General features: G+C 39.7%; 1 protein-coding gene across 2 annotated transcripts; it reads right to left on the reverse strand.

The window, feature by feature from the left end:
- Positions 1 to 2,155: 2,155 nt before the first annotated feature.
- On the reverse strand, positions 2,156 to 25,782 carry azi2 (5-azacytidine induced 2). 2 transcript variants are annotated; one of them, XM_052143897.1, is made up of 8 exons: positions 25,645 to 25,782; positions 24,202 to 24,424; positions 18,021 to 18,137; positions 17,834 to 17,933; positions 17,116 to 17,261; positions 8,790 to 8,851; positions 8,434 to 8,561; positions 2,156 to 3,910 (listed from the first exon to the last, which is right to left on the reverse strand). In XM_052143897.1, the coding sequence occupies exons 2-8, from the start codon at positions 24,415 to 24,417 to the stop codon at positions 3,582 to 3,584; spliced, it is 1,098 nt and encodes a 365-aa protein (XP_051999857.1). In that variant the 5' UTR covers positions 24,418 to 24,424; positions 25,645 to 25,782; the 3' UTR covers positions 2,156 to 3,581. The 2 variants fall into 2 exon arrangements, with proteins under 2 accessions (XP_051999857.1, XP_051999856.1); XM_052143896.1 differs by having other exon boundaries at positions 2,156 to 3,928.
- Between the last annotated feature and the right edge of the window lie 487 nt (positions 25,783 to 26,269).

The following is a 26,269-nucleotide window of genomic DNA, read 5'->3' on the forward strand; positions in this document are numbered from 1 at the left end:
CACGTGTACGTAATTGCTGCATATTTCCCTTCATGAATACAAAATCAAGCAGTGATATTAAAAAATGATTTTCAGAAATCTTGTCATTTTTTCATCATGAGATTTGTGGATTGTACAGATGCTGCTGACGTTGTTACCTGGATTCCCAGACCATGTTAATGTTTATGTAATAACCAGGGGTTACATTGCAAACACAAGCAGTGAAACAGCATCTATAAATCAACCTCCCCTTGACAGATCCATTAATGTTATGTCATTTTTTGCTATAATGGCATCATTTCCGCTTGTTTACATCTTTCATTTAGCAGTAAATAAAAATGTTGACATGAATTAATTTATTGCATATTTACAAACAGCTTTCAGGAGTGATACTCCTATAAAATAATCCACTGTACATTGCATTTGGTTCACATATCTGTTGCAGTTCAACTGAACATGTCTCATGTAAAATCAGGTCAGAAGTGTCTGTGAAGCTTGTCAAATGCATTACAAGTGACACTAAAGATTTGTTTCCACACATATAACTGCCTAGCCTGTCTCGTGATTAATAATTGGTAATAGTGAGAGATTACTGGATTTTGTGCTTATGTCTGTATAAACAAGACGATGTTGATACAAACACAAAACATTTGACTTGTGATCTTCCTCATGAACATATTCAGACATACTGCACATCATTATTAGCGTCTGTGGCAAACATATCTTAATATTTCAATCAGGTCTCAATTTTGGTCATATTTTCTTTGATGGTCTGTACGAAACAAGTCCGAGGAAATGCGTTGTGAGTTACGCCTTGATTTCGAACAGGGTTCCCACGTGATCTTTTTGACTTCATTTGTGATTACGGAGGTTGATATCGAGATTGCACATCTGAGAATTACTTTTATACAAACATTTACATGGAATCTTCTCTAGTGAACAAATTGTATTAATTATTCACACACAGACACACAAACTCATATATAAAGATCAGCCACAACATTAAAAGCACCTGCCTAATATTGTGTAGGTCCCCTCGTGCCACCAAAACAGAGCACATCCAGTGATGGTCAGTTCTGTGTACTGATAAAGTCTACAGTAACTCAGGTAACCACTCTGTACAACTGAAGAATAGCATGTCAGAATGCTGCTCTGAGATGCGGGTTGGCGCTGTTTTGGCGGGACAAGGGGGACCCACACAATATTAGGCAGGTGCTTTAAAGGTTGTGGCTGATCGGTGTGTATATATATATATATATATATATATATTAGGGCTGTCAATCGATTACATGGTGTCCCGATTAATTAATCGCGATTAATCGCCTATACAAATATTTGCTGAGAAAGACCCTCATATAACAATAATTCAATATATAATGATGAAATAATGATACATAGTTATTGATACAAACCATAGACTGTAAAAAAAGATGGCCGACACCCTTCGCTCTTTTCCATTGGTGAGAACTGAAGCCGCCAGTGTCCCGATATGGCGCTGACATCTTGGGACTTGAGTCTGCGCAGTTGCGATTTCGGGACCAGAAGTAAAGCCGCGAAACCAAGGCCCCGCCCTCACTCTCGCTGAATCAATCACAAGCACACGCCCTGCACTTTTGACTTATGACGGTGTGAAATAATTAATTATAGAAATTTAGATATTAAATTTAAAGCTCCAATCTCCTCAGTCCTCCGAAGATCCCGAAAAAAAGTCAGTTGGTGCTTCAGTGACTACTTCACTCAGAGAACCTGTCAATCACAGCTGTCAATCATGATGTCACAGCAGCGTTTTTATAGCATCAAATAACTAAAAACAAACTTCTTTTGAAAACAAACACTTGAAATGACATCAACGTGATAGAAACGACAGTAAATGACAGAAACTATCTTTGGAAAAAAGATATGTGAAGTGTAATTTAATTGTTTAGTTGGTCTCATGTCCCGTTGAATAACATGGGGAGGCGGGGTTTATGACCTATACTAGGACCAGTCACCAGGGGCTGATCGAGACGCTTTGGCTTCACTTTTGAGGGCTTGTGCGGCACAGTTGATACAAACACAAAACATTTGAAAGAAATATATATATATATATATATATATATATATATATATATATATATATATATATATATATATATATATATATATAATTCAAATGCATTACATTCTTGTAGCAGAAGAGTTCATCATTGATAAGACAAAAAGCGTCTTTAAAATACTATGTATTGTTTACTACCATATTATTGATCATAAGTCAATCATTGACACACAGTTCACAGTAATCCATTACAAAGTGAATTTATCAATCAGAGATTTATTATGAGGGCTTGTTTAAGGACCCGTCAATGTACACCTGCGTCAGACATGCTAGTGTAGCGTCTCGAGTGTGTCGCGTCATAAACATACATTTTTAGGTCACTGTGTCGAGTTAAATATAGTTTAATACTCAATCTTTAAACACATCTTGAGATCTATTAGTTCAGATTTGTGCTCCATCAAGTGTTTGAACGCAAGAATGTAACTCATGTTTGTGTTGTTCTGCTGAAGTGTTTCTTCACTGTATAAACTGTGTGTTGCTCACACAGCTGAAGTTTCACTTACTGCCCCCTGGAGTAAACAGGTGGTACTACAAGCATTTCTCAGGAATCTTCCTTATACGGAAGCGATTAATTGCATAAATTGTTTTAACGCATTATTTTTAATAACATTAATCGCACTGAATTAACGCGTTAAATCGACAGCCCTAATATATATATATATATACACATATAGATATTCACAAAATACATTTTCATTAGTTCAGATTTGATTGATTTACATGACTACCAACCCTGGAATTTTTTATTTAAATATGTCCAACTATTTCAAGATTTACCTTGACTGTGGAAACCCTGTTTAGAAGAAGAAAAAAAGACCAGTGATTAAAAAACACCTGCTCCCACAGATAACGACAACCTAATGTATTTACTAAATCAAAATGCTAAAACAATGATTCAAATGAAAACATTTGTAATCCAAGGGCTTAAACAGCCGTGTAGTTATAAGCATAAACGCATGCCAGCAGTGATGAAACCACCATTTGAACATTTTCATCTTTCGGTACGAGGACTCTTCAAACTGAACAAAACTCTGGACTACTAACATTTCAGAAATTCCTCTTTATACGTTCAGAATACAAGACATAATCCATTTAAGTTACTTATATAATTGACTGAGACGCTGACGAGATAACCTACCTGACCTACAACCATCTGTCACAGAAACACTCGACCGAAGAGATGAACAGAAGCTTATAGGAGTTACCAAAGGCGATCACAAGGAGTGGCTATAGTGAAATCACACATATATGTTGGACAAAGCTCTCGGAGTGGAATTGATGCAGGAAAACACACATTCATCCATTCATAAATACACACAAACATCCACCTCTCAGGTCTTTCCCACTCAAGTTATCTACATCGGCCCGGAGAGAGACATCTGTTTACCGTGACCGGGGGTCAGAGGTCAGTACGCTCGAGGTATATCATCATCCGTGACCTGGGGTCCAAAGAGGGGACGCTGTTTAAGGCAGGTTAGGTGTCGTGTGGTGGAGCAGGGACTGTGGATCAATTTGGAGGGGCCCAATCAGCGGTGGAGCTCTTCGACTTTGAGGTGTCCCAGAACTGTGCGTCACTCGGTCTCGGGTTGCCGGGGAACGACCACGAGCTATCATCTAGTGATCCCATTCGCTGAGGGGGAAGCAGCGGGCTGCCTGAGCTGCCCAATGGCACTGGACGAGGCAGGGACCAAGGGTCATTCGAACAGTTCTCCTGTAGGCCGTCCGGAGCATGAGACCCCGAACTGGAGGGCAGTGGAGGTGCGCTGGGTGGCCGCGGCATCATCATCATTACTCTCGTCGGCTCTGTGTTCCGCTCCACGTCATCCAGACACTGAACTGGAACAGTTGAAGCAGCTGAAATTGACATCCTCTGTATTTATAAGACATTTGAGAAACTTGCAACTCTCTATTTAGGACACTATGGCTCTTTTCCAAACCCTAGTAAGCTGACTAGTGCCTACATAGACAGCAGACTTCTAACGGTCATTCTTACACCTGTCTTTGGCTGCGTTTATGCACTAGACGGATGTCTTTGGCTGCGTTTATGCACTAGACGGATGTCTTTGGCTGCGTTTATGCACTAGACGGATGTCTTTGACTACGTTTATGCACCAGACGGATGTCTTTGACTACGTTTATGCACTAGACGGATGTCTTTGACTGGTTTTATGCACCAGATGGATGTCTTTGACTGGTTTTATACACCAGACGGATGTCTTTGACTGGTTTTATACACCAGACGGATGTCTTTGACTGGTTTTATGCACCAGACGGATGTCTTTGACTGGTTTTATGCACCAGACGGATGTCTTTGACTGCGTTTATGCACCAGACGGATGTCTTTGACTGTTTCTGTGTCTCTCGCTGTTTTTTAGCATCTGAGATAATGAGCTCTGTATTTATGAGGCCATGTTTCAGTTACAAAGAGGTTTAACATTTAAAAATGCACCAAAATAAACAAACCATTTAAATATTTATTGCGTCAAAAAAAAAAATATTTTGTCCCTAATAAAGTTTGTTCAACATTAGTGTACTTATTCACCCTTTAAGCTCTTACGGTGTTTTTAATTTTGGGTATGCCACTGAAACAGGAAATCTTTAAAGATTATACCTCGACAATTATATAGATGATCGGGGTTTGGGTATCTCAGAGAGTATTGACGCTGACTATCACACCTGGAGTCGTGAGTTTGAATCCAGGGCGTGCTGAGTGACTCCAGTCAGGTCTCCTTAGCAACCAAATTGGCCTGGTTGCTAAGGAGGGTAGAGTCACATGGGGTAACCTCCTCATGGTCGCTATACTGTGGTTCTCGCTCTCGGTGGGGCATGTGGCAAGTTGTGCGTGGATGCCGCGGAGAATAGCATGAAGCCTCCACATGCGCTACATCTCCACGGTAACACGCTCAACAAGCTGCTTGATAAGATGCGTGGATTGACAGTCTCAGACGCGAAGCCAACTGAGATTCATCCTCCACCACCCGGATTGAGGCGAGTCACTACACCACTACTTTGAGCAAACTGGGGAGAAAAAGGGGAGAACATAAATAAATAAATGATATAGATGAAACTCTCAGCTTAAGAAACTGCTAAAAAAAGAAGCAAAAAAAAAAAGTACTTTTTTTCTTATATTTCTGGTTTGACATTATATATCTTTGGGTGTAAATAAGGTGGCTTTGAAAAACGGATACGGCAAAGCAATCAAAAGTTCCAACATTACAAATATAATTGATCATAGTGTCCAAAAGCCTCTCCAAACAAATAAAAGATAATAATTGTACATAAGAACTAATTACACATGCAAACACAACAATGACTAAAGGTTTGCATAGCATGCAGACATGATTTTAGTCATGAGATTTCACAGAATGAGTTTCATTCTGTGTCATTTGAGTCATCATTGAGTCTGTGTCGTGTATTTGGCGCCATCTCCTGGTGGTCATATGTAACATTGTGCTTCATGTGGATTATCTAATGATCTCTACATCTGATTATCTTGTGTGTGGACTCGATTGAAAGATAATCACAGACTCTAAATAATCATATGTGAGATTTTATATTGTATTTATATTTTGTGAAGTTATAAGTGAAAATGCGGCATATAAGCCACACCAACATAATTGTCAAAGACATATATTTAGCTATGTACTTAAAACATCTTAATGGTCCTAAAAGTAAACTTAAATCTTAAGTTCGATTTTGGGGTCAAATATGACCTGGACATGTTTCGTTAGATTCAATACGGGTATAAAGTTTGATATCAAACCAAATCACCACAGAGTGCAGAATACTATTTTTACCTGCACAGATGGGCTTCTGCTGGTAACATAAACATCCCGTGCATTAGTGTGTACAGTGTACGTCTCAAGGGAAGGTGATTCGTACGGTTCACTAGGTTTCTTTTATATCTCTGTTTCTCATCTGAAGAAATGAGGAGGGTTCATTTGAAAACTGATTATGCCGTTCATCTCTCAGGGGAATATATGGACTCTCACACGTGGCCGCCCACCCGTCGCAGCTGCACACAGATTCACTGAGATACACATGCAGCTCTTCCTCCTTATTTTAACACTCGTTCTCATTTGCACCTCCTGCTTATCCTGTTACCTGCTGTGAATACTAACACTCCTGTCTGTGCACCTACAAAATACAGATTTATTTCATATTGATATTCTTTCAAATAATATTAAGCAGTGAATCATTTACACATCACCTGATACATGTCAAAGAAATATCGAATTCTGATGAGTTCATTTCTATACAGCCTTTACATGATGACATTAATAATCCAATAAAACAAGCTGACTGGTTACCTGTAAAATTAGAGCTATGTAATGAGTTATGGATATGCATAATTCAGGGATGCACTGATATGGGAATTTTGGCCGATAATCGATAATTCATTATAGTTGGAGGCCGATAACTGATACATTTACCGATAAATCTAAATCTTGATATAAATCTACATTTTGTGTGCCTGATTACAACAAAAAAGGCCCACCTTAAAATGAAACGTGTACAGTGAATAACTTTTATTAACTGCAGAAAAGAAGGCAACATAAGTTTTTATAAAAATTATTATAATTTGAACCAGTTTAACACTTTGAGCTCCTGCCGGCGGGCCCACGAGAAACCAATAATAATAGTGAATATATTAATAACCGCAGTCTTGACCAACATAAAATATGTATCGTTTGAAAGTTTAGAAGCTGTACTTTCCAATGCATGTTGATATTATAACCAAAACTGAACAAGTGCTTTAAAATCTGCAGATAAATCAGAAATGTTACGTTTTTATCATTTTCTGCACATATTATCGTAATCAATAAAAACATCAAACTGATCAAATATTCATGTGTCATATGTTGTTGTAAAGCCCTCAAAGAGTAAAATACAACCCGACTATTTGTTTTACTCACAGACAAAAATATAGTGAGTAACAGCTAAATGTATGTCTTTGACAATTATGTTGGTGTTGCATATATGCCACGTTTTCTAGTATAACTTCAAGTAAAATAAAAAGAACATGACAAGTAACATATGATTATTTAGAGTCTGTGATTATCTTTCAAACGAGTCCACACACAAGATAATCAGATATATAGATCATTAGATAATCCACATGAAGCACAATGTTACATATGACCACCAGGAGATGGCGCCAAATACACGACACAGACTCAATGATGCCTCAAATGACACAGAATGAAACTCATTCTGTGAAATCTCATGACTAAAATCATGTCTGCATGCTATGCAAACCTTTAGTCATTGTTGTGTTTGCATGTGTAATTAGTTCTTATGTACAATTATTATCTTTTATTTGTTTGGAGATGTTTTTGGACACTATGATCAATTATATTTGTAATGTTGTAACTTTTGATTGATTTGTCGAATCAACACAAACATATTCTCAGATACAGTCGACATGATTGGGAACAAAACAAAAGCAGTTTTTCAGAGCCGCCTTATTTACACTCAGAGATATAATGTCAAATTGGAAAAATATTAAATATTTTGCTTACCAAAATTCCAGTAGTGTCTTAGGCTGAAAGTCTCAGAATGTATCAGGTCTCAGGTTTCTTTGCAATGATACCAAACACTCGACCCTCCTTGTGTTTTTATTTATTGTTTTGTTTTTTGTCAAGTTATAAGCCTTTAATTTTGCGTATGTCACTGAAACAGGAAATCTTTAAAAATACCTTCAGAGCTTAAAGGGTTAATAAAGAAATTGTACATTCCTGTAGAGAACTTTCTTTCGTAAAAATATAAACCAAAAAAGAAAAGGATCTCGTTGCAAATGTGACCGTGCCGTTTTAGAAAATTAGCATTTTATTTATCAGCTTTAATATTAAGAGGTAAAAGGAATTCCCTAATTTGCCTGGTGTGTACTAGCGCTGGGTGATTTAGCTGAGAATCTTAAATGTTTATATATTTCAATATTTTACATTATTTAAAATACAGTAAAATACAGTATAAATGTAATTGCAAGTTTTATTATATATATATATATATATATCGACAACAGAAGCTTGGACATCCTGCATAACATCTAATTTTGTGTTCCACAGAAAAAGGGAAATAAAGCGGGTGTGGAACGACATGAGGGTGAGTAAATGATGACCATTTTCATTCCTGTAAACCTCATGTCTTTTTATATCAGATAATTACAGATGCGACCATGAGGTTGGAGCCCCAGAACTGAAATCCTAATTTTACTTTGAAAGACACACCGGTATCTAATAGGGAATATATCTGTTCTTATTAGTGACAACAGGTCAGACTTTCTCAATTCCTCTTTTTATAACAGTGAGAATACTGTGTTGATGAACTGGTGCGTGTTGCTGGCATTGTCGACTCACCTCGTCTGAGAGCAGGCAGAGGTCTCTCTCGTAACTTCCTCACCAGGTCAGACTGCGATCGAACGGCTGAACGCAAACGTGCCGCTTCACCGAGCACGTCCTGACACGACTGTACAATGGCCAGCATCCTGATGACAGTTCAAAACAGTTTGATCAGTTCATTGGGAAAACACTAAAGAGAGTCATTACATGAAAACTCCAGCCATGTAAAACCCCCCTGAAACTATTCAATATCAGTCAGTATATGAGAGTAACTGAACGAGGAGTTCAGTATAACTATCCCAATGGTGACCTCTAATGGTTGCATTCAGCACTGACACAAACACAGCTGAGAGAAAGCTTTCATTAATGGATACCTGGAGTCTGTCAACAGATCGTGCGTTTGCTCATCATGAAGTTCACAGTTTTCAGAGACGTCCTGTGAAGAAAACGAAGGCTATCAAGGGAGCAGCATGAGTGATATACACGTTCATAGGGATGCATAATATATCGGTCAGACAGTTTTTAATCACTGCATCAGTCTGAGATTTTCCCCATGCAAACATTTTATGGCAGCTTTTAAAACGGCTCGCTGATATATCGGTGCTGAGAGTTGCTTTTTTTGATACTATCGTTTATGGGCAAAATCGATTGTTGCAGATATTGTTTTTATTCCTCTGTGGTCAAAACCCCTCATGTGGTGAATATATACAGCGCCTTGCAAAAGTATTCAGACCCCTGACCAATTATATCATATTACTAAATTACTAATGGTGCAATGAAATGTAATTCATTAAACTCAAAATCAATTATTGTTAGGTATCATTGGTTTTATGTTGGGATTACATTTACATTTACATTTATTCATTTGGCAGACGCTTTTATCCAAAGCGACTTACAGAAGAGGAAAAACATCAGCGAATCATCTTAGGGAGACAGTGGTACAAAAAAAGTGCCACATTACAAAGTTTCACTATCATCATAATAGTATACAAAACAGATTTAAGTGCAACAAGAAATGTAAATATATATATATATATTTTTTTTTTTTAATTTTATTTTTTTTTTATTGACCGGTTAAGTGCTTTTGGAAAAGATGTGTTTTTAGCCGTTTTTTGAAGATAGAGAATGAGTTAGCTTCCCGGATTGAGTTGGGAAGGTCATTCCACCACCGTGGTATGATGAAACTGAAAGTCCGGGAAAGTGTTTTTGTGCCTCTTTGTTTTGGTACGACAAGGCGACGTTCCTTAGCCGACCGCAGGCTTCTGGTGGGAACGTAGCTTCCCACCAGAAGTGGGATTAGTGTTGTCAAACGTACTGGTACTTCGGTACCAAGTCGATACTAAAATAAAAACGAGGTAACGGTACCAGTGTTTCCGCAGTACCGGTAGTACCGAGCACCGAATCTATCCGGTACCAGCGCACAGTATCACTGACACACGACAGCTTTAATATGCTCACAGGCTTATTTTGAACATGTACTCTGTTACTTCTTGTACACTGAAAATTGACAATTAATCAACTTACATTCGTGGCATGCCCTAGCATGATTTATTAGCAGCTAAAGGCTGTAATCTTACTGTGGAAGAGATGTGTATGTAAGGCTGACATCAAGAGGTCGTAAAAGTCAAAGAACTCTCACACAGAAGAACATCTTCACCGGAGTCAACACATCCTACTGAGCAAGGACAATAAAACACAAATCTCACATCTGACCTCTACCTAACCTCAGGCCAATTTAGGCACAAACATCTGCCCCCCACCCCTCCTCATCTACATGCAACAAAATATAATATGTGATGTATACAAATAATGTAACTAGTGGAACATGTTTGGTATCATTTAAAATGTCTCAGTGCGTCTGGTATAGTGCTCTTATTCCCAGGTTTGTAAAACTTAATGACAACAAAGTTATAAGGTCTTTGCCAAATGCTTTATAATTCTGGAGGTCTGTCCCCATCCCTGCTTGTATGTTAATGAGGTCTGTCCCCAGGACTTCCAAACCTAACCACTCCCAAAATTCCCTTGTTCATGGTTTGGGTATTTAAGGAGATGTGACACATTGTTCATGGTTCGCTGTAGTCAGACGATCCCACACAGTTTACTGTGTGTAGTTTACATCAGGTCATTGCAATTTGAATTTCTTATGTTCTGATAAAATGTCTAAATTTGACTTATCACTGTCTAATTGGAATTGATGAATGTATTATGTCACCTGGTAAATAAATTGTTACATTTGAGTTTATTCTGACCGTGAGATCCGCATTCACGGCCGGCGTGAGACAGGAATCTGAATGAACGAGCACAATATAAAATAGTGTTAAATATGATGATTCAATGTTAAATCAAATTTAATAATAATAACTAAGATTAGAATATTAATATATCCATAGAAACTTTTATAATTGGAGTCAGATAAAATAAACGAGGATCTTAAAATGAATAATGTAGTTATGTCAAGTCAAGTCAAGTCAAGTGGTTTTTATTGTCGTTTCAACCATATACAGTTAGTACAGTACACAGCAAAACGAGACAACGTTCCTCCAGGACCATGGTGCTACATAAAAACAACATAGGACCACATGAGACTACACAACGAAATAATACCTATATAAACTACCTATATATACCTATATAAAGTGCACGTGCATACATGTGCAAAAAGTACAGGACAGTACAACAAATTACTGACAATGAACAGGACAATAGACAGTGCAGCGCCGACCAGTACTCAGTAGTGCAAAAGATGACAGTTTCTAAAATGTAAACATAACATACTATGAGATAATGTTCTATGCACATAGCAGTTATTGAGGTAGCAGACAGTTATAAAGTGACAGTTATTAAAGTGCAACTCAGGACAAGTGTGTGTCAAACCAGTCTCTGAGTATTGAGAAGTCTGATGGCTTGGGGGAAGAAGCTGTTACACAGTCTGGCTGTGAGGGCCCGAATGCTTCGGTACCTCTTGCCAGATGGGAGGAGGGTAAAGAGTTTGTGTGAGGGGTGTGTGGGGTCGTCCACAATGCCGGTTGCTTTGCGGATACAGTGTTTTTTGTAAATGTCTTTGATGGAGGGAAGAGAGACCCCAATGATCTTCTCAGCTGTCCTCACTATCCCCTGCAGGGCTTTGCGGTCCGAAACGGTGCAAGTCCCAAACCAGGCAGTGATGCAGCTGCTCAGGATGCTCTCAATAGTCCCTCTATAGAATGTAGTGAGGATGGGGGTTGGGAGATGTGCTTTCCTCAGCCTTCGAAGAAAGTAGAGACGCTGCTGGGCTTTCTTGGTGATAGAGCTGGTGTTGAGGGACCAGGTGAGGTTCTCCGCCAGGTGAACACCAAGAAATTTGGTGCTCTTGACGATCTCCACAGAGGAGCCATCGATGTTCAGCGGAGTGTGTTCACCTTGTGCTCTCCTAAAGTCAACAACCATCTCTTTTGTTTTGTCGACATTCAGGGACAGGTTGTTGGCTCTACACCAGTTCGTCAGCCGCTGCACCTCCTCTCTGTATGCTGACTCGTTGTTCTTGCTGATGAGACCCACCACGGTCGTGTCATCGGCGAACTTGATGATGTGATTCGAGCTGTGCATTGCTGCACAGTCGTGAGTCAGCAGAGTGAACAGCAGTGGACTGAGCACACAGCCCTGGGGGCCCCAGTGCTCAGTGTGGTGGTGGTGGAGATGCTGTTCCCGATCCGGACTGACTGAGGTCTCCCAGTCAGGAAGTCCAGGATCCAGTTGCAGAGGGAGGTGTCCAGGCCCAGCAGGTTCAGCTTTCCAATCAGGTGCTGGGGAATGATTGTGTTGAATGCTGAGCTGAAATCTATGAACAGCATTCGAACGTATGAGTCCTTATTGTCTAGGTGGGTGAGGGCCAGATGGAGGGTTGTGGTGATGGCATCGTCCGCTGAACGGTTTGAACGATACGCAAACTGCAGTGGGTCTAGTGAGGGGGACAGCTGGGTCTTAATCTGCCTCATGACGAGCCTCTCGAAGCACTTCATGATGATGGGTGTAAGTGCGACGGGACGGTAGTCGTTGAGGCAGGACACTGAAGACTTCTTTGGCATGGGGATGATGGTGGTGGCCTTGAAGCACGTTGGAACAACGGCGCTGCTCAGAGAGATGTTGAAGATGTCGGTAAGAACATCTGCTAGCTGGTCTGCACATCCTCTGAGCACTCTGCCAGGAATGTTGTCTGGTCCAGCAGCCTTCCGTGGGTTGACTCTACGTAGAGTTTTCCTCACTTCTGCCGTGGTAAGACAGAGCACCTGGTCGCTGGGAGGAGGGGTGAACTTCCTCGCCATCACGCCGTTCTGCACTTCAAACCGAGCGTAGAAGTCGCTCAGCGCATCTGGAAGGGAGGCATCTTTGTCACAGGCAACTGATGTTGTCCTGTAGTTGGTGATGGCCTGGATGCCCTGCCACATGCCGCGTGTCACCGCTGTCCTGGAAGTGACTGTGGATTCTCTGGGCGCATGCGCGCTTTGCCTCTCTGATTGCCCGTGACAGTTTGGCCCTAGCTGTTCTTAGGGCTGCCTTATCGCCTGCTCTGAAGGCGGAGTCTCGGACCTCAGCAGCGTGCGCACCTCCGCAGTCATCCACGGCTTCTGGTTGGAGCGTGTGGTGATGGTCTTGAGAAAGTGACATCATCAATGCACTTGCTGATGTAGCTGGTCACTGATGCTGTGTATTCCTCCAAGTTGGTAGAATCGCCATATGTTGCAGCCTCCCTGAACATGTGCCAGTCAGTACACTCAAAACAGTCCTGAAGAGCAGAGATGGCTCCTGCTGGCCAGGTTTTCACCTGCTTCTGAAGCGGTTTTGTGCGCCTGACTAGCCGGTCTGTATGCTGGAATTAACATAACAGAGATGTGGTCTGAGTAGCCGAGGTGGGGGCGGGCTCCGCCCGCACGCGCCTGGGATGTTTGTGTAAACAAGATCAAGCCGTTCGCCTCTCGTTGCAAAGTCCACATACTGATGGAATTTAGGGAGCACTGTCTTGAGATTTGCATGGTTGAAATCTCCGGCGACAATAAACAGTCCGTCGGGGTGAGCGTTCTGCAGTTCACTCATAGCCCCATACAGTTCACAGAGCGCTTCCTTAGCGTTAGCGCTGGGGAATGTAAACCCGGTTATGCAAACAGTGGTGAATTCCCGTGGTAGATAAAAAGGTCTGCATCTAACAGTCACAAGCTCCAACAGCGATGAACAGTAACTAGAGACTAACATAGAGTTCTTGCACCATTCCGTGTTGATGTAAACACACAAGCCACCACCGCGAGTCTTACCGCGAGAGAGCTGTATTTCTGTCGGCACTAAACGCAGGCGAGCCCGCTCTAGCTGAATGGCGGCATCCGAACTCTGTCGCTGAGCCACGTCTCCGTGAAAACAAAGACGCAGCAGTCTCTAAACTCACGCTGCATAGCCTGCTGGAGTCGGATATAGTCCAGTTTATTGTCCAGGGAGCAAACATTTGAGAGCAGGATAGACGGGAGAGCCGGCCGGCTAGGGTTTGTTTTTAGCCTAGCATGGACCCCCGCCTCTTTCCGCGCTTCCGCTTTCGCACACCGCTTACGACGTCCTCTCCCCGGCCACCGGCATCAGGCGACGCCGAGGGCTGGAGGCCTGGTCTCCGCAGCAAGCCGAGTATGCGTAGCGCCTCCTGCAGGTCATCATGCAGCTTGGTTTTTGCATGAGTCTTATATTTGAGTAGTGTCTGGCGATGGTAGACACGAACACTGGTTGCTCCGATGTCCATGTGTTGCAAAAGTCGGGCTTTTTTAACAAAAATAGCACCATTGTGGATCCGGAGTGGCCGCTGCGTGCTACCGCGCCGCCATCTTGGATCATCTGAGTAATTGGAATTAAATAACTTAAACTGAACGCGCACGATAAGACAGAACACGCAGGAGACCTTCATCCATGCTGTTGGAAGCCGCCATTGGACCAATAGGTGGACCCCTTACATGTACGTTAAATAAATCCAACCTCTCGTCCACTAGAAACTCCACAGACACTGAGAATCATTCATGTTGTATAAGATGACAAAGCAGAGCACTTATCCATTGTGAATCATATCAAATATATATTTATATAATTAAAATCACAGCATCTAATTTCAGCTCCGCTTTATTTATATCGCATTTATAACAACAGTTAACCAAAGTGCGTCACAGTAATGACCACATACACAAACACCAGTCATGTAAAATACAAACACTCCACAACTGTGTCCTACATTTCACTCATCACACATAAAGGACAGTTTAAAGAGATTTCAGACGTGACTTAAAAGTCTTCAATGATCACTGCAGTTGCAAACTGTTTATCCAGAAAAGTGAAGCTTCCGGCAAAAACACTTTTCATAATAAAAGCACGATTCAAAATAAAATCTAGATGCCTGAAATTTTAAAAAATTGAATAAAAATAGGGTTCAACTTAATAGTAAAATGTAATATTCTCTGTAATAATAATAATCAAAGTATCACAAGCAAGACTAAATAAAAGAAAATAAAAATAAAGAATAAAAGTTTGGCAAAACAAAATGCAATGACATGTTAAAAAGATTTAAGAACATATTGATTAGACACCATTTTGATGATTAAATTAAATTAAACTTAAAAAAATAATAATGTTCTGGAAAGTTCTGGAAAATAATAATAATTTTTAAAATAATTAAATATAAATAAACTGGTGTGTTCAATAGCACATTATCATATTAGCATATTTTTGCTGTGGTATTGAAACTGGTATCGGTACAGACTACTGACATTTTGGTGCCATGACAACACTAGTTGGGATAAATATATATATAAAAATATAAAAACCTGAAATATCTTGCTTGCATAAGTATTCATCCCCTGTGCTGTGGAAGCTGCCAGGTTATTTAATATGTTAAATAAATTGTCCTATCGAGGACACAATTACTTTACCATTGGCACCTGTGAAACATCACAGTTGCATCCATTGTGCATTCCACATTAGTAATAAGCATGCATAGATTAGGGAAAGGGTACCAAATAATATCCAAATGTTTGGATATCCCAGTGAAGTGGAAGCTGTGCCACACCACACGGGCACTGCCAAGACAAGGCCTCAAAACTCAGCACTAACAAAAAGGAGACTTGTGAGAGAAGCCACAGAGAGGCCAACAATCACTTTGAAGGAGCTCCAGAGATCAGAGGTTGGGAGTGGCGTAATGCTGCACCAGTCATCCATATCAACAGCACTGCATAACGCTGGCCTGTATGGGAGGGTGGCAAGAAAGAAGCCGTTACTCAAAAAGTGCCATCTGAAAGCACTTCTGGAGTTTGTGAGTGACCCAGCTGCGATGTGGGAGGAGGTTTTGTGGTCAGATGAGACCAAAGCTTTTTGGCTCTATGCGCTATGTGTGGCCCAAACCTAACACTATGCCTCAAGACAGCCCATCCAGGGCTGGACTGGTAATCTGACATACCGGGCATTTTCCCGGTGGGGCGACGCACTTTGGGGCCGATCGGGCGGACTGGCCATCTGGAGAACAGAGTTGGGCGTGAAATTGGCCGAATGGGCCGCGATAAGCTAAAACGAGCCGCTACGTTATGCAGAAAAGGACAGCGACCCCCACTGTCCTTGCAGCCGGGTCACATCAGTAGGGACTGGGCATCTTGTTAGAATTGAAGGAAGAATAGATGCAGCAAATACAGGGAAATACTGCAAGAGAACCTGCTTCAGTCCACTAATAACCTGAAGCTTGGGAGGAAATTCACCTTTGATCACAAACACAAGGCCAAAGCAACATTGGAGTGGCTCAAGAACAGCAAGACAAATGTCCTACAGTGGCCCAATCAATCAAAGTCCTGATCTCAATCCTATTGAGAACCTGTGGCACTATTTGATAATTGCCGTCCACAAGCGTCCCCCAACCAACCTGAACAACCTGAAGCAAATCTGCCGAGAAGAACGGGCCAAAAGCACTTTGTTACGGTGTGTAAAGCTGGTACATCTGTACCCCAAAACACTTAAAGCAGTTATTGCAGCAAAACCTGGCTCGACCCAATATTAATGTGTGGGGGTTGAATACTTATGCAAGCAAGATATTTCAGTTTTGTATTTTTCATAAAAATATTTCCCAACAAAAAGACAATGTCACCTTACAATAATTGATTTTGAGTTTCAGTGTTTTAAAATAAAATATCAATCGTAATGAAATTTGAGAGAATTGGTCAGGGGTCTGAATACTTTTGCCTGGCACCGTAAACTGCAAAAAACTTAATTTGATGAATATTTACAAATAGATCATTGTGATGGAGCCAAGAGAGCAACATTTCAAAATAAATGTTTTTTTGACTTGTTTATAATTAAAAGTCATGCACAAAACTTCATTTATTTTTTTCTGGATATTATTGGGATTTTGGTTGCACAACAAACACGCATCTGGGATTTTAGATTCTTGTTGCCTCGATGTCTGTGCCTGTCACATAAGGAAAGACGAAGAACATTTTGTAACATTCAGTCAATCGGTTATCATACTTTTCATCCACCTTAGTTATCAGAATCAAGTTGAGTTTTGTTTAAAAACAAGCTAATCGTATAGATTTAGCAAGACACTTGCTAACACGATGCTAACAGGGTGTTGTGGGTCTGCAAAGATGTTCTTAATGGTTATCAGCCATGACACTGAATATCCACACGCATGACAAAAGGTCAGAGGTTGTGACTCACGTGTCCAGCGGTCCTGCAGAGTTTGTGCAGCGTGTCGTTTTCTAACTGTAATCTCTCGATCTGCTCCTCCAATGACACGATCTTCGTTTCACTGTTGCTTCTGTCCACATGCCAGTTATCTGCAGTGATGTTCAGACTTCTCATCACTATGAGAGAAGAGGCATGTCAACAACACTTTTATTAAAACATAAAAAATGCTGCACAAATCATTCGTGAAGCCAACTATGTTTATTTCACTCTTTGTTTAGATTTAAACATGCAATGATTAGTATGTTTATCATAGTTTAATATTGCAAGTCTGTATCTGACAGCTGAAAGAGTCAAATCTATAAAAACAATTTAATATTATATAAAAATGTGTTTATTTATTTTTTGCCATAACGACCAGCTCTATCTGATTACGTGCACGCACGCACGCACACGCACACACACACACACTCACGCACAAACGCACACTCACGCACACACGCAGACACACCGAGTAAGAGGGTATTTTGCGATTTTTGCCTCCAAAATTCATATCACAACAATTTGTGTCACTGTCCCGTGCGTTCCTCTTTTGTGGTCCAGAACGGTTTACACTGCCTGACCGCACGCAAGCTCTTTTTATTTTATTTTTTTTTACAGGGTTTTTAACCAAGTTTAAAGTCTAGTGTTTCTTTTTGGCTCAATATTTTCTTGTGCGGACTCTTGTAGTGTCATGAAATATAAAGAGTACCTTGACTCGTCTCCATTTCTGATTTCAGCTGCAACAGTTCGAGCTCTTTGGCTTGTAGCTGCTCTGTCAGAATTCGCTCCAACTCAACTTTCTCTTTTTTCTGGAAGACAATGCAAAACAATATGTTGATTGAGTATACAAAGAAGACTGTGAGTATCAATCTAGAGGAGGATGAATATCGAAGTACCACTTTATTCAGCTCCATCTGTAAATCTTCCTTCTCTATATAGATGCCGCGGTAAGCACTGAAAGCTTTGTTCATATAATGCGGTCCTTCTGAGGGAGGGGCTTCAGGTCGGAAATGCTAGAACACATCAATAAAAATGAGCTATAACACATCAATACATCACACAGAAAGTTCTGATAGACACAATAACATCTGATCTTACTAGACATTCATTCAAGTCAAAAATGACTATTCAGACACTTTACAGCTCCAATAATCATAATAATAAATAGATTGATAAGTTTGTAGACAAACTTTATGTTGGCTTAGAAAAAATTGGAACAATTGCATTGTTAGCATATTGCTGGGTATTGCTACCATGTTTTAGCATGTAGTTAGGTGTTCCTAGTATGTTGCAAGATGTTGCTAGCATTTATTATTAGCATATTTTAATATGTAGCTAGGTGTTGCTAACATGTTTTAACATTTTGCTAGGCATTGCTAGAATGTTGCTCGCATGATTTAACACGTAGTTACACATTGCTATCATGTTGATAAGACTTTTCTAACACACTTTAACATGTAGCTAGGTATTTCTAGCATGTTGCTAGGTGTAACAAGCCTGTTTCAATGTGTAGCTAGGCATTGATAACATGCTACTAACATGTTGCTAGGCAATGTTAGCTTGTTGTTACCATGTTTTAGCATGTAGCCAGGCAATGCTAACATGTTGCTAACATTTTTAACATGCTACTAGGCACTGTTAACATGTTTTAGCATGTAGCTGGGCATTACTAACATGTTTAAGCATGTAGCTAGGCATTACTAACATGATTAAACATGTAGCTAAGCAATGCTAGCATGTTTAAACATGTAGCTAGGCAATGCTAGAAAGTTGCTAGCATGTTTAATCATGTAGCTAGGCATTACTAGCATGATTAAACATGTAGCTAAGCAATGATAGCATGTTTAAACATGTAGCTAGGCAATGCTAGAAAGTTGCTAGCATGTTTAAGCATGTAGCTAGTCATTTCTAGCATGATTAAGCATGTAGCTAAGCAATGCTAGTATGTTTAAACATGTAGCTAGGCAATGCTAGCATGTTTAAACATGTAGCTAGGCAATGCTAGAAAGTTGCTAGCATGTTTAAGCATGTAGCTAGGCATTAGCTTTTTAGATAGATAGACAAGAAAGTGTGATAGATTGAAAAGAAGGACTGATAGATAGTAAAAAAAAAAAAAAAAGAGTAATAGATTGATAGACAGACAGATAGTTGGAGTTTGAATTCAACTATTGAAAGTCAATGAGATTTTGTTTATTTTAATTGCATGTTGTGGGGAAACTATAAATTCGATCACTTAGAAAAGTAATAGCAACCAGAGTCAGAGCAGTCTAAAGGTCTTGGGAACGTTTGGTGAATGCAGACTGAAAGCTCTAGGACGAGTTAAGCCCGGTGCACACTGATGATTCTGGCCACGATTCTGCCGTCTCAAGACAATTTTCGGGTATCCTAAATGATTTCTGTCCTCGAAGGGCAAAATTGGTAATCTTCCAAAAATGTTTAGTATGACATGCTCACCGACGGCCGATTAATAGCATTTGTGATGATTTTTAGACTCCGATGAATGTTCTGGCAGTTTCAGAAATGTAGCATCACATTTGTATAGTGTGACTGCCATTACGACAGCCAGATGAGATAGTGTGCTCCTCTCTCGCCCCAATTCACTTGGAAAGAAACCTGCTCCGCGTCTGCACCATAGCAACATGTGTTATCACTCTACTCCAGCTCAATGTTTATCTTCTTTTCACTTTCTATAAAAAGTTTTTATATATAAATAAGCAGAAAATACTTGGAGAAAAGTGTAACACTTTATAAAAGCATTATTCCCCGAATTAAATACAGAGCTTACAAAACGAAAATAAATAACATTTCTTTACAACGTTATTTTAATTACTATTTTACTTTTAATAAATTTACTTTAATCGTCTGTAAACTTCTTGAACCTCCAATTTTATTAAAAAAAAAGAACAATTTATATTGGTAAGTATTTATGGGACGTTTTAATCCAAATCAGCCAATACAAATGTATACAATTATAGAAATCTATGTCATGTTTGTGCATTGTCCATAGGTAATTTGCAAGCGTGATATATTATAAGTTTATATGAACTTTTGAAATTTTGCATGGCTTATACATTTACTAATCTAAAAGATCACCTGTAACTCCCCAATAACTCCCCTATAACTCCCCTATAACCCACCAATAAACCACCAATAACCCACCCATAACCCACCAATAACCCACCAATAACCCACCAATAACTCCCCTATAACCCACCAATAACTCACCAATAACCCACCAATAACTCCCCTATAACCCACCTATAACCCACCAATAACTCCCCTATAACCCACCAATAACCCACATATAACACACATATAACACACCTATAACCCACCTATAACCCACCTATAACCCACATATAACCCACCAATAACTCCCCTATAACCCACCTATAACCCACCAATAATCCACATAACACACCTATAACCCACATATAACCCACCAATAACTCCCCTATAACCCACCTATAACCCACCAATAACCCACCAATAACTCCCCTATAACCCACCAATAACCCACATATAACACACATATAACACACCTATAACCCACATATAACCCACCAATAACTCCCCTATAACCCACCTATAACCCACCAATAATCCACATATAACACACCTATAACCCACCAATAACCCACCAATAACTCCCCTATAACCCACCAATAACCCACATATAACCCACCAATAACCCACCTATAACACACATATAACCCACCTATAACCCACCAATAACCCACATATAACCCACATATAACCCACCTATAACCCACATATAACCCACCAGTAACTCACCAGTAACTCACCTGTAACCCACCAATAACCCACCTATAACCCACCAATAACTCACCAATAACTCCCCTATAACCCACCTATAACCCACCAATAACCCACCAATAACTCCCCTATAACCCACCAATAACCCACATATAACACACATATAACCCACCTATAACCCACCTATAACCCACCTATAACACACATATAACCCACCAATAACCCACCTATAACACACATATAACCCACCTATAACCCATCTATAACTCACCTGTAACCCACCAATAACCCACCTATAACCCACATATAACCCACCTATAACCCACCAATAACTCAATTATAACTCACCTGTAACCCACATATAACCCACCAATAACTCCCCTATAACCCACCAATAACTCCCCTATAACCCACCAATAACCCACCAATAACTCAATTATAACTCACCTGTAACCCACCAATAACCCACCAATAACTCACCTATAACCCACCAATAACTCCCCTATAACCCACCAATAACCCACCAATAACTCCCCTATAACCCACCAATAACCCACCAATAACCCACATATAACACACCTATAACCCACATATAACCCACCAATAACTCCCCTATAACCCACCTATAACCCACCAATAATCCACATATAACACACCTATAACCCACCAATAACCCACCAATAACTCCCCTATAACCCACCAATAACCCACATATAACCCACCAATAACCCACCTATAACACACCTATAACCCACCAATAACCCACCTATAACCCACCTATAACCCACCTATAACCCACCTATAACCCACCAGTAACTCACCTGTAACCCACCAATAACTCCCCTATAACCCACCAATAACCCACCAATAACTCACCTGTAACCCACCAATAACCCACCAATAACTCACCTATAACCCACCAATAACTCCCCTATAACCCACCAATAACCCACCAATAACTCCCCTATAACCCACCAATAACCCACCAATAACCCACCAATAACCCACCAATAACTCCCCTATAACCCACCAATAACCCACATATAACCCACATATAACCCACCAATAACCCACCTGTAACCCACCTGTAACCCACCTATAACCCACCTATAACCCACCAATAACCCACCAATAACCCACCTATAACCCACCAATAACCCACCAATAACCCACCTGTAACCCACCAATAACCCACCAATAACTCACCTATAACCCACCAATAACTCCCCTATAACCCACCAATAACCCACCAATAACCCACCAATAACTCCCCTATAACCCACCAATAACCCACATATAACCCACCAATAACCCACATATAACCCACCTGTAACCCACCTATAACTCACCTATAACTCACCTATAACCCACCTGTAACCCACCTATAACCCACCAATAACTCACCTGTAACCCACCTGTAACCCACCTGTAACCCACCTGTAACCCACCTATAACCCACCAATAACTCCCCTATAACCCACCAATAACCCACATATAACACACCTATAACCCACCTATAACCCACCAATAATCCACATATAACACACCTATAACCCACCAATAACTCCCCTATAACCCACATATAACCCACCAATAACCCACCTATAACACACATATAACCCACCTATAACCCACCTATAACCCACATATAACCCACCAGTAACTCACCTGTAACCCACCAATAACCCACCTATAACCCACCAATAACTCACCAATAACTCCCCTATAACCCACCTATAACCCACCAATAACCCACCAATAACTCCCCTATAACCCACCAATAACCCACATATAACACACATATAACCCACCTATAACACACATATAACCCACCTATAACACACATATAACCCACCTATAACACACATATAACCCACCAATAACCCACCTATAACACACATATAACACACATATAACCCACCTATAACCCACCTATAACTCACCTGTAACCCACCAATAACCCACCTATAACCCACATATAACCCACCTATAACCCACCAATAACTCAATTATAACTCACCTGTAACCCACCAATAACCCACCAATAACTCACCTATAACCCACCAATAACTCCCCTATAACCCACCAATAACCCACCAATAACTCCCCTATAACCCACCAATAACCCACATATAACCCACATATAACCCACCAATAACCCACCTATAACCCACCTGTAACTCACCTGTAACCCACCTATAACCCACCTATAACCCACCAATAACCCACCAATAACTCACCTGTAACCCACCAATAACCCACCAATAACTCACCTATAACCCACCAATAACTCCCCTATAACCCACCAATAACCCACCAATAACCCACCAATAACTCCCCTATAACCCACCTATAACCCACCAATAACCCACCAATAACTCCCCTATAACCCACCAATAACCCACATATAACCCACATATAACCCACCTGTAACCCACCTATAACTCACCTATAACTCACCTGTAACCCACCTATAACCCACCAATAACCCACCTATAACCCACCAATAACTCACCTGTAACCCACATATAACTCACCTGTAACCCACCTATAACCCACCAATAACTCACCTGTAACCCACCTGTAACCCACCTGTAACCCACCTGTAACCCACCAATAACTCACCTGTAACCCACCTGTAACCCACCTGTAACCCATCAATAACCCACCAATAACTCACCTATAACTCACCTGTAACCCACCTGTAACCCACCTGTAACCCACCAATAACTCACCTATAACCCACCTGTAACCCACCTATAACCCACCAATAACTCACCTATAACCCACCTGTAACTCACCTATAACCCACCAATAACTCACCTATAACCCACCAATAACTCACCTATAACCCACCAATAACTCACCTATAACCCACGCTCCTCCGGGTAAATCTCGCCGTTTCCCTTCTATTCATTGTAAACAATCTATACACTTCTATTATATTAACGATCACATTCAACGATCGGGGCGATTGGGACCACCGATGTGTATCGTACAGTCTGACATAATGTTGCAATCTCAATGCGTTCATATCGTACAGTCTAACAAGTAGCAATCTTAAAGGATTGTAAGTAACCTACGGTATATAGCAGGCTTAAGTGTCTAACATTTTAGTCTCAGAAGTCAGAATAATATGTTTATTTAGAACAGTATTTTTCAATACCACATAGTAAGTTCCTTAACAAAAAAAAAACAAGCTTCACGTGTCTGTTTTTAAACTCGACAGTGGGGAAACGTTGTCCCCATAGACTTCCACAGTAATGGTGTTTTTAACCTGTAAGACATGATTTAACCGACCTTGTCCTCGAGCTGTTTAACTCTTCTTTTGAGCAGAGCGTTCTCTTTCTCCGTGTCTCGTAATCTCTTCTTGATGTCCTCGTATGCTGTGACCAGGGCGAAGTGAGACGCCACCGACTCATCACCGGCGCACACAGACACGGGGCTCTCGGTCGGGCCGTATGCCGTCTCATGCTTCAGGATACAGATGTCATCATCCACAGTGGGGGAATCCATACCAGAGCTGCCAAACAACACATCATAAACACATACAATAATTAGTGTCAAACGGATGTACAGTATATGAGCCAGGCTGATTAATCACATGATATTTGCTATTCTGAGATTATCGGCAGCCTTGAAAAATCTTTCAATTTAAATGTCCATATATGTTTATGTTTACATGCAGCTTATATTAAGAGCTCATATTAATCAATAGACTACATGGCATATTTGTATTTTTACAAATATTCATTTACCACAAAGCAGGACCATTTAAAATGAACAAGTGAAGACAATAATGTTAAACAAGATAATGATACAGATGATAATGTTGCATTAATAACATTCATTGTTAATTGTTCATAATTAAGGTGCAATTAAATATTTGTCCTGATTCAAAAAACAAACACAAAATATTTTATGCATGACAGAATCGACAATAATATTCATTATTATTATTATAATTTATTGATAGCAATACAGAATGAATTAAAACATTATTATAATGATTGCTATGACCTATCTATAAATAAGCTGTTTTATAATATTATTGATAGTGTCTAGATGACACTTTTATTATCTAAATATTGTTGTTTTTTTAAATACATTTAGCTAGCATGAACTAACAATGAACAATAATCATTTTGAATCTTAGTTAATAATAATTTCTACTCATGCATTTTACATTACAAGTTGTGTATGTTAACATTAATTAATGCATTATAAACTTACATGAACAAGAAATCAATTATAGTATTTTGATGTATATTATATTATAATTATTCATGATACCTAATGCATGTACTACTGTTAACAAATATAATTTTGTAGTGTTACAAAAAAATTAAATAAATATTTTAGATTGTAGGACTCGTTTTTAAAATCGAAACAGAAAGCAGCTTTAGTGTGACATAAATGCGCAAAAAGCAAAATGATGAATGTCGAGTGAAATTAAGTTTTTAATCCCACATTTATGGGATTAAAAAAACCACTAAAATGATTATTTACATTATCTGAGAAGAATAATCATATGAGTCCTCAAGTAAAGCAGCAGATGTTCTTGTCAGCACACAAAGCAACAAGCTGTCACGTCAAACTCCAGCCAATCATCACTTTCATTTGTAAACAAACAAACAAACATGTGCGTTGTTTCAATATGATGGTTTTGTGTTAAAGATGTTGTCAAATATGAGGCTGAATATTGTGCTCCCTATCTAGTGTACTATGAGGTGTCACACTTACCAGACAGCAGTCAGATTGGACAGCAGAGGGGAATATAAATATAAACCATGATAGAGAGTAAAAACACGGTGATTTAGAGAGAAGACAGTAAAAGCACGACAAAATAAAGCAGCAACACACAAACACACACTGCAGGAAGTGAACCTCTATGACGATTGTACTTCCGGCGGAAATACGACTGTCTTGCAATCCGCTTCTATTTAACCCTTGTGCGTCAATTTAAAAAAGTTACTCAGAGGACTTTAGAGGACACAAATGTCCGCGTCAAAAAACTGCCACAATAACACTATATATTAATATTATTTTCCGCTTTCTATTAGTACATTTTTTAACCAACATCAGTCCTGATCATAACTACCAAATATTCATTCATTTAAGGATTTTAACCCTTACAATGCCAGTTTGTTTACATAAAATTAACATTGTTTATATTAACAATTATATATATATATATATATATATATATATATATATATATATATATATATATATATATATATATATACATTCATATACTAAATGCTAAGGGAATTTTTTGGGGGATTATCACAGTCTGGGATATGTCAATCATTAGGAACAACATTGATTGTGATGCATTATTATATAAAAAAATAACAAACTCACA

This window comes from Xyrauchen texanus, chromosome 15, assembly GCF_025860055.1.
Source record: "Xyrauchen texanus isolate HMW12.3.18 chromosome 15, RBS_HiC_50CHRs, whole genome shotgun sequence".
Lineage (NCBI taxonomy): Eukaryota > Metazoa > Chordata > Actinopteri > Cypriniformes > Catostomidae > Xyrauchen > Xyrauchen texanus.

Bases quoted from the DNA above. Each gene is read 5' to 3' on its own strand.
- azi2 (XM_052143896.1), bottom strand. From the start codon at position 24,417: ATGGATTCCCCCACTGTGGATGATGACATCTGTATCCTGAAGCATGAG. The intron at 18,138-24,201 runs GTCGGTTAAATC...GATGTGTTCTAG, and splicing joins TTAAACAGCTCGAGGACAAG to CATTTCCGACCTGAAGCCCC. The intron at 8,852-17,115 runs GTGAGTCACAAC...TTTTCTTCACAG, and splicing joins TCTGCAGGACCGCTGGACAC to GACGTCTCTGAAAACTGTGA.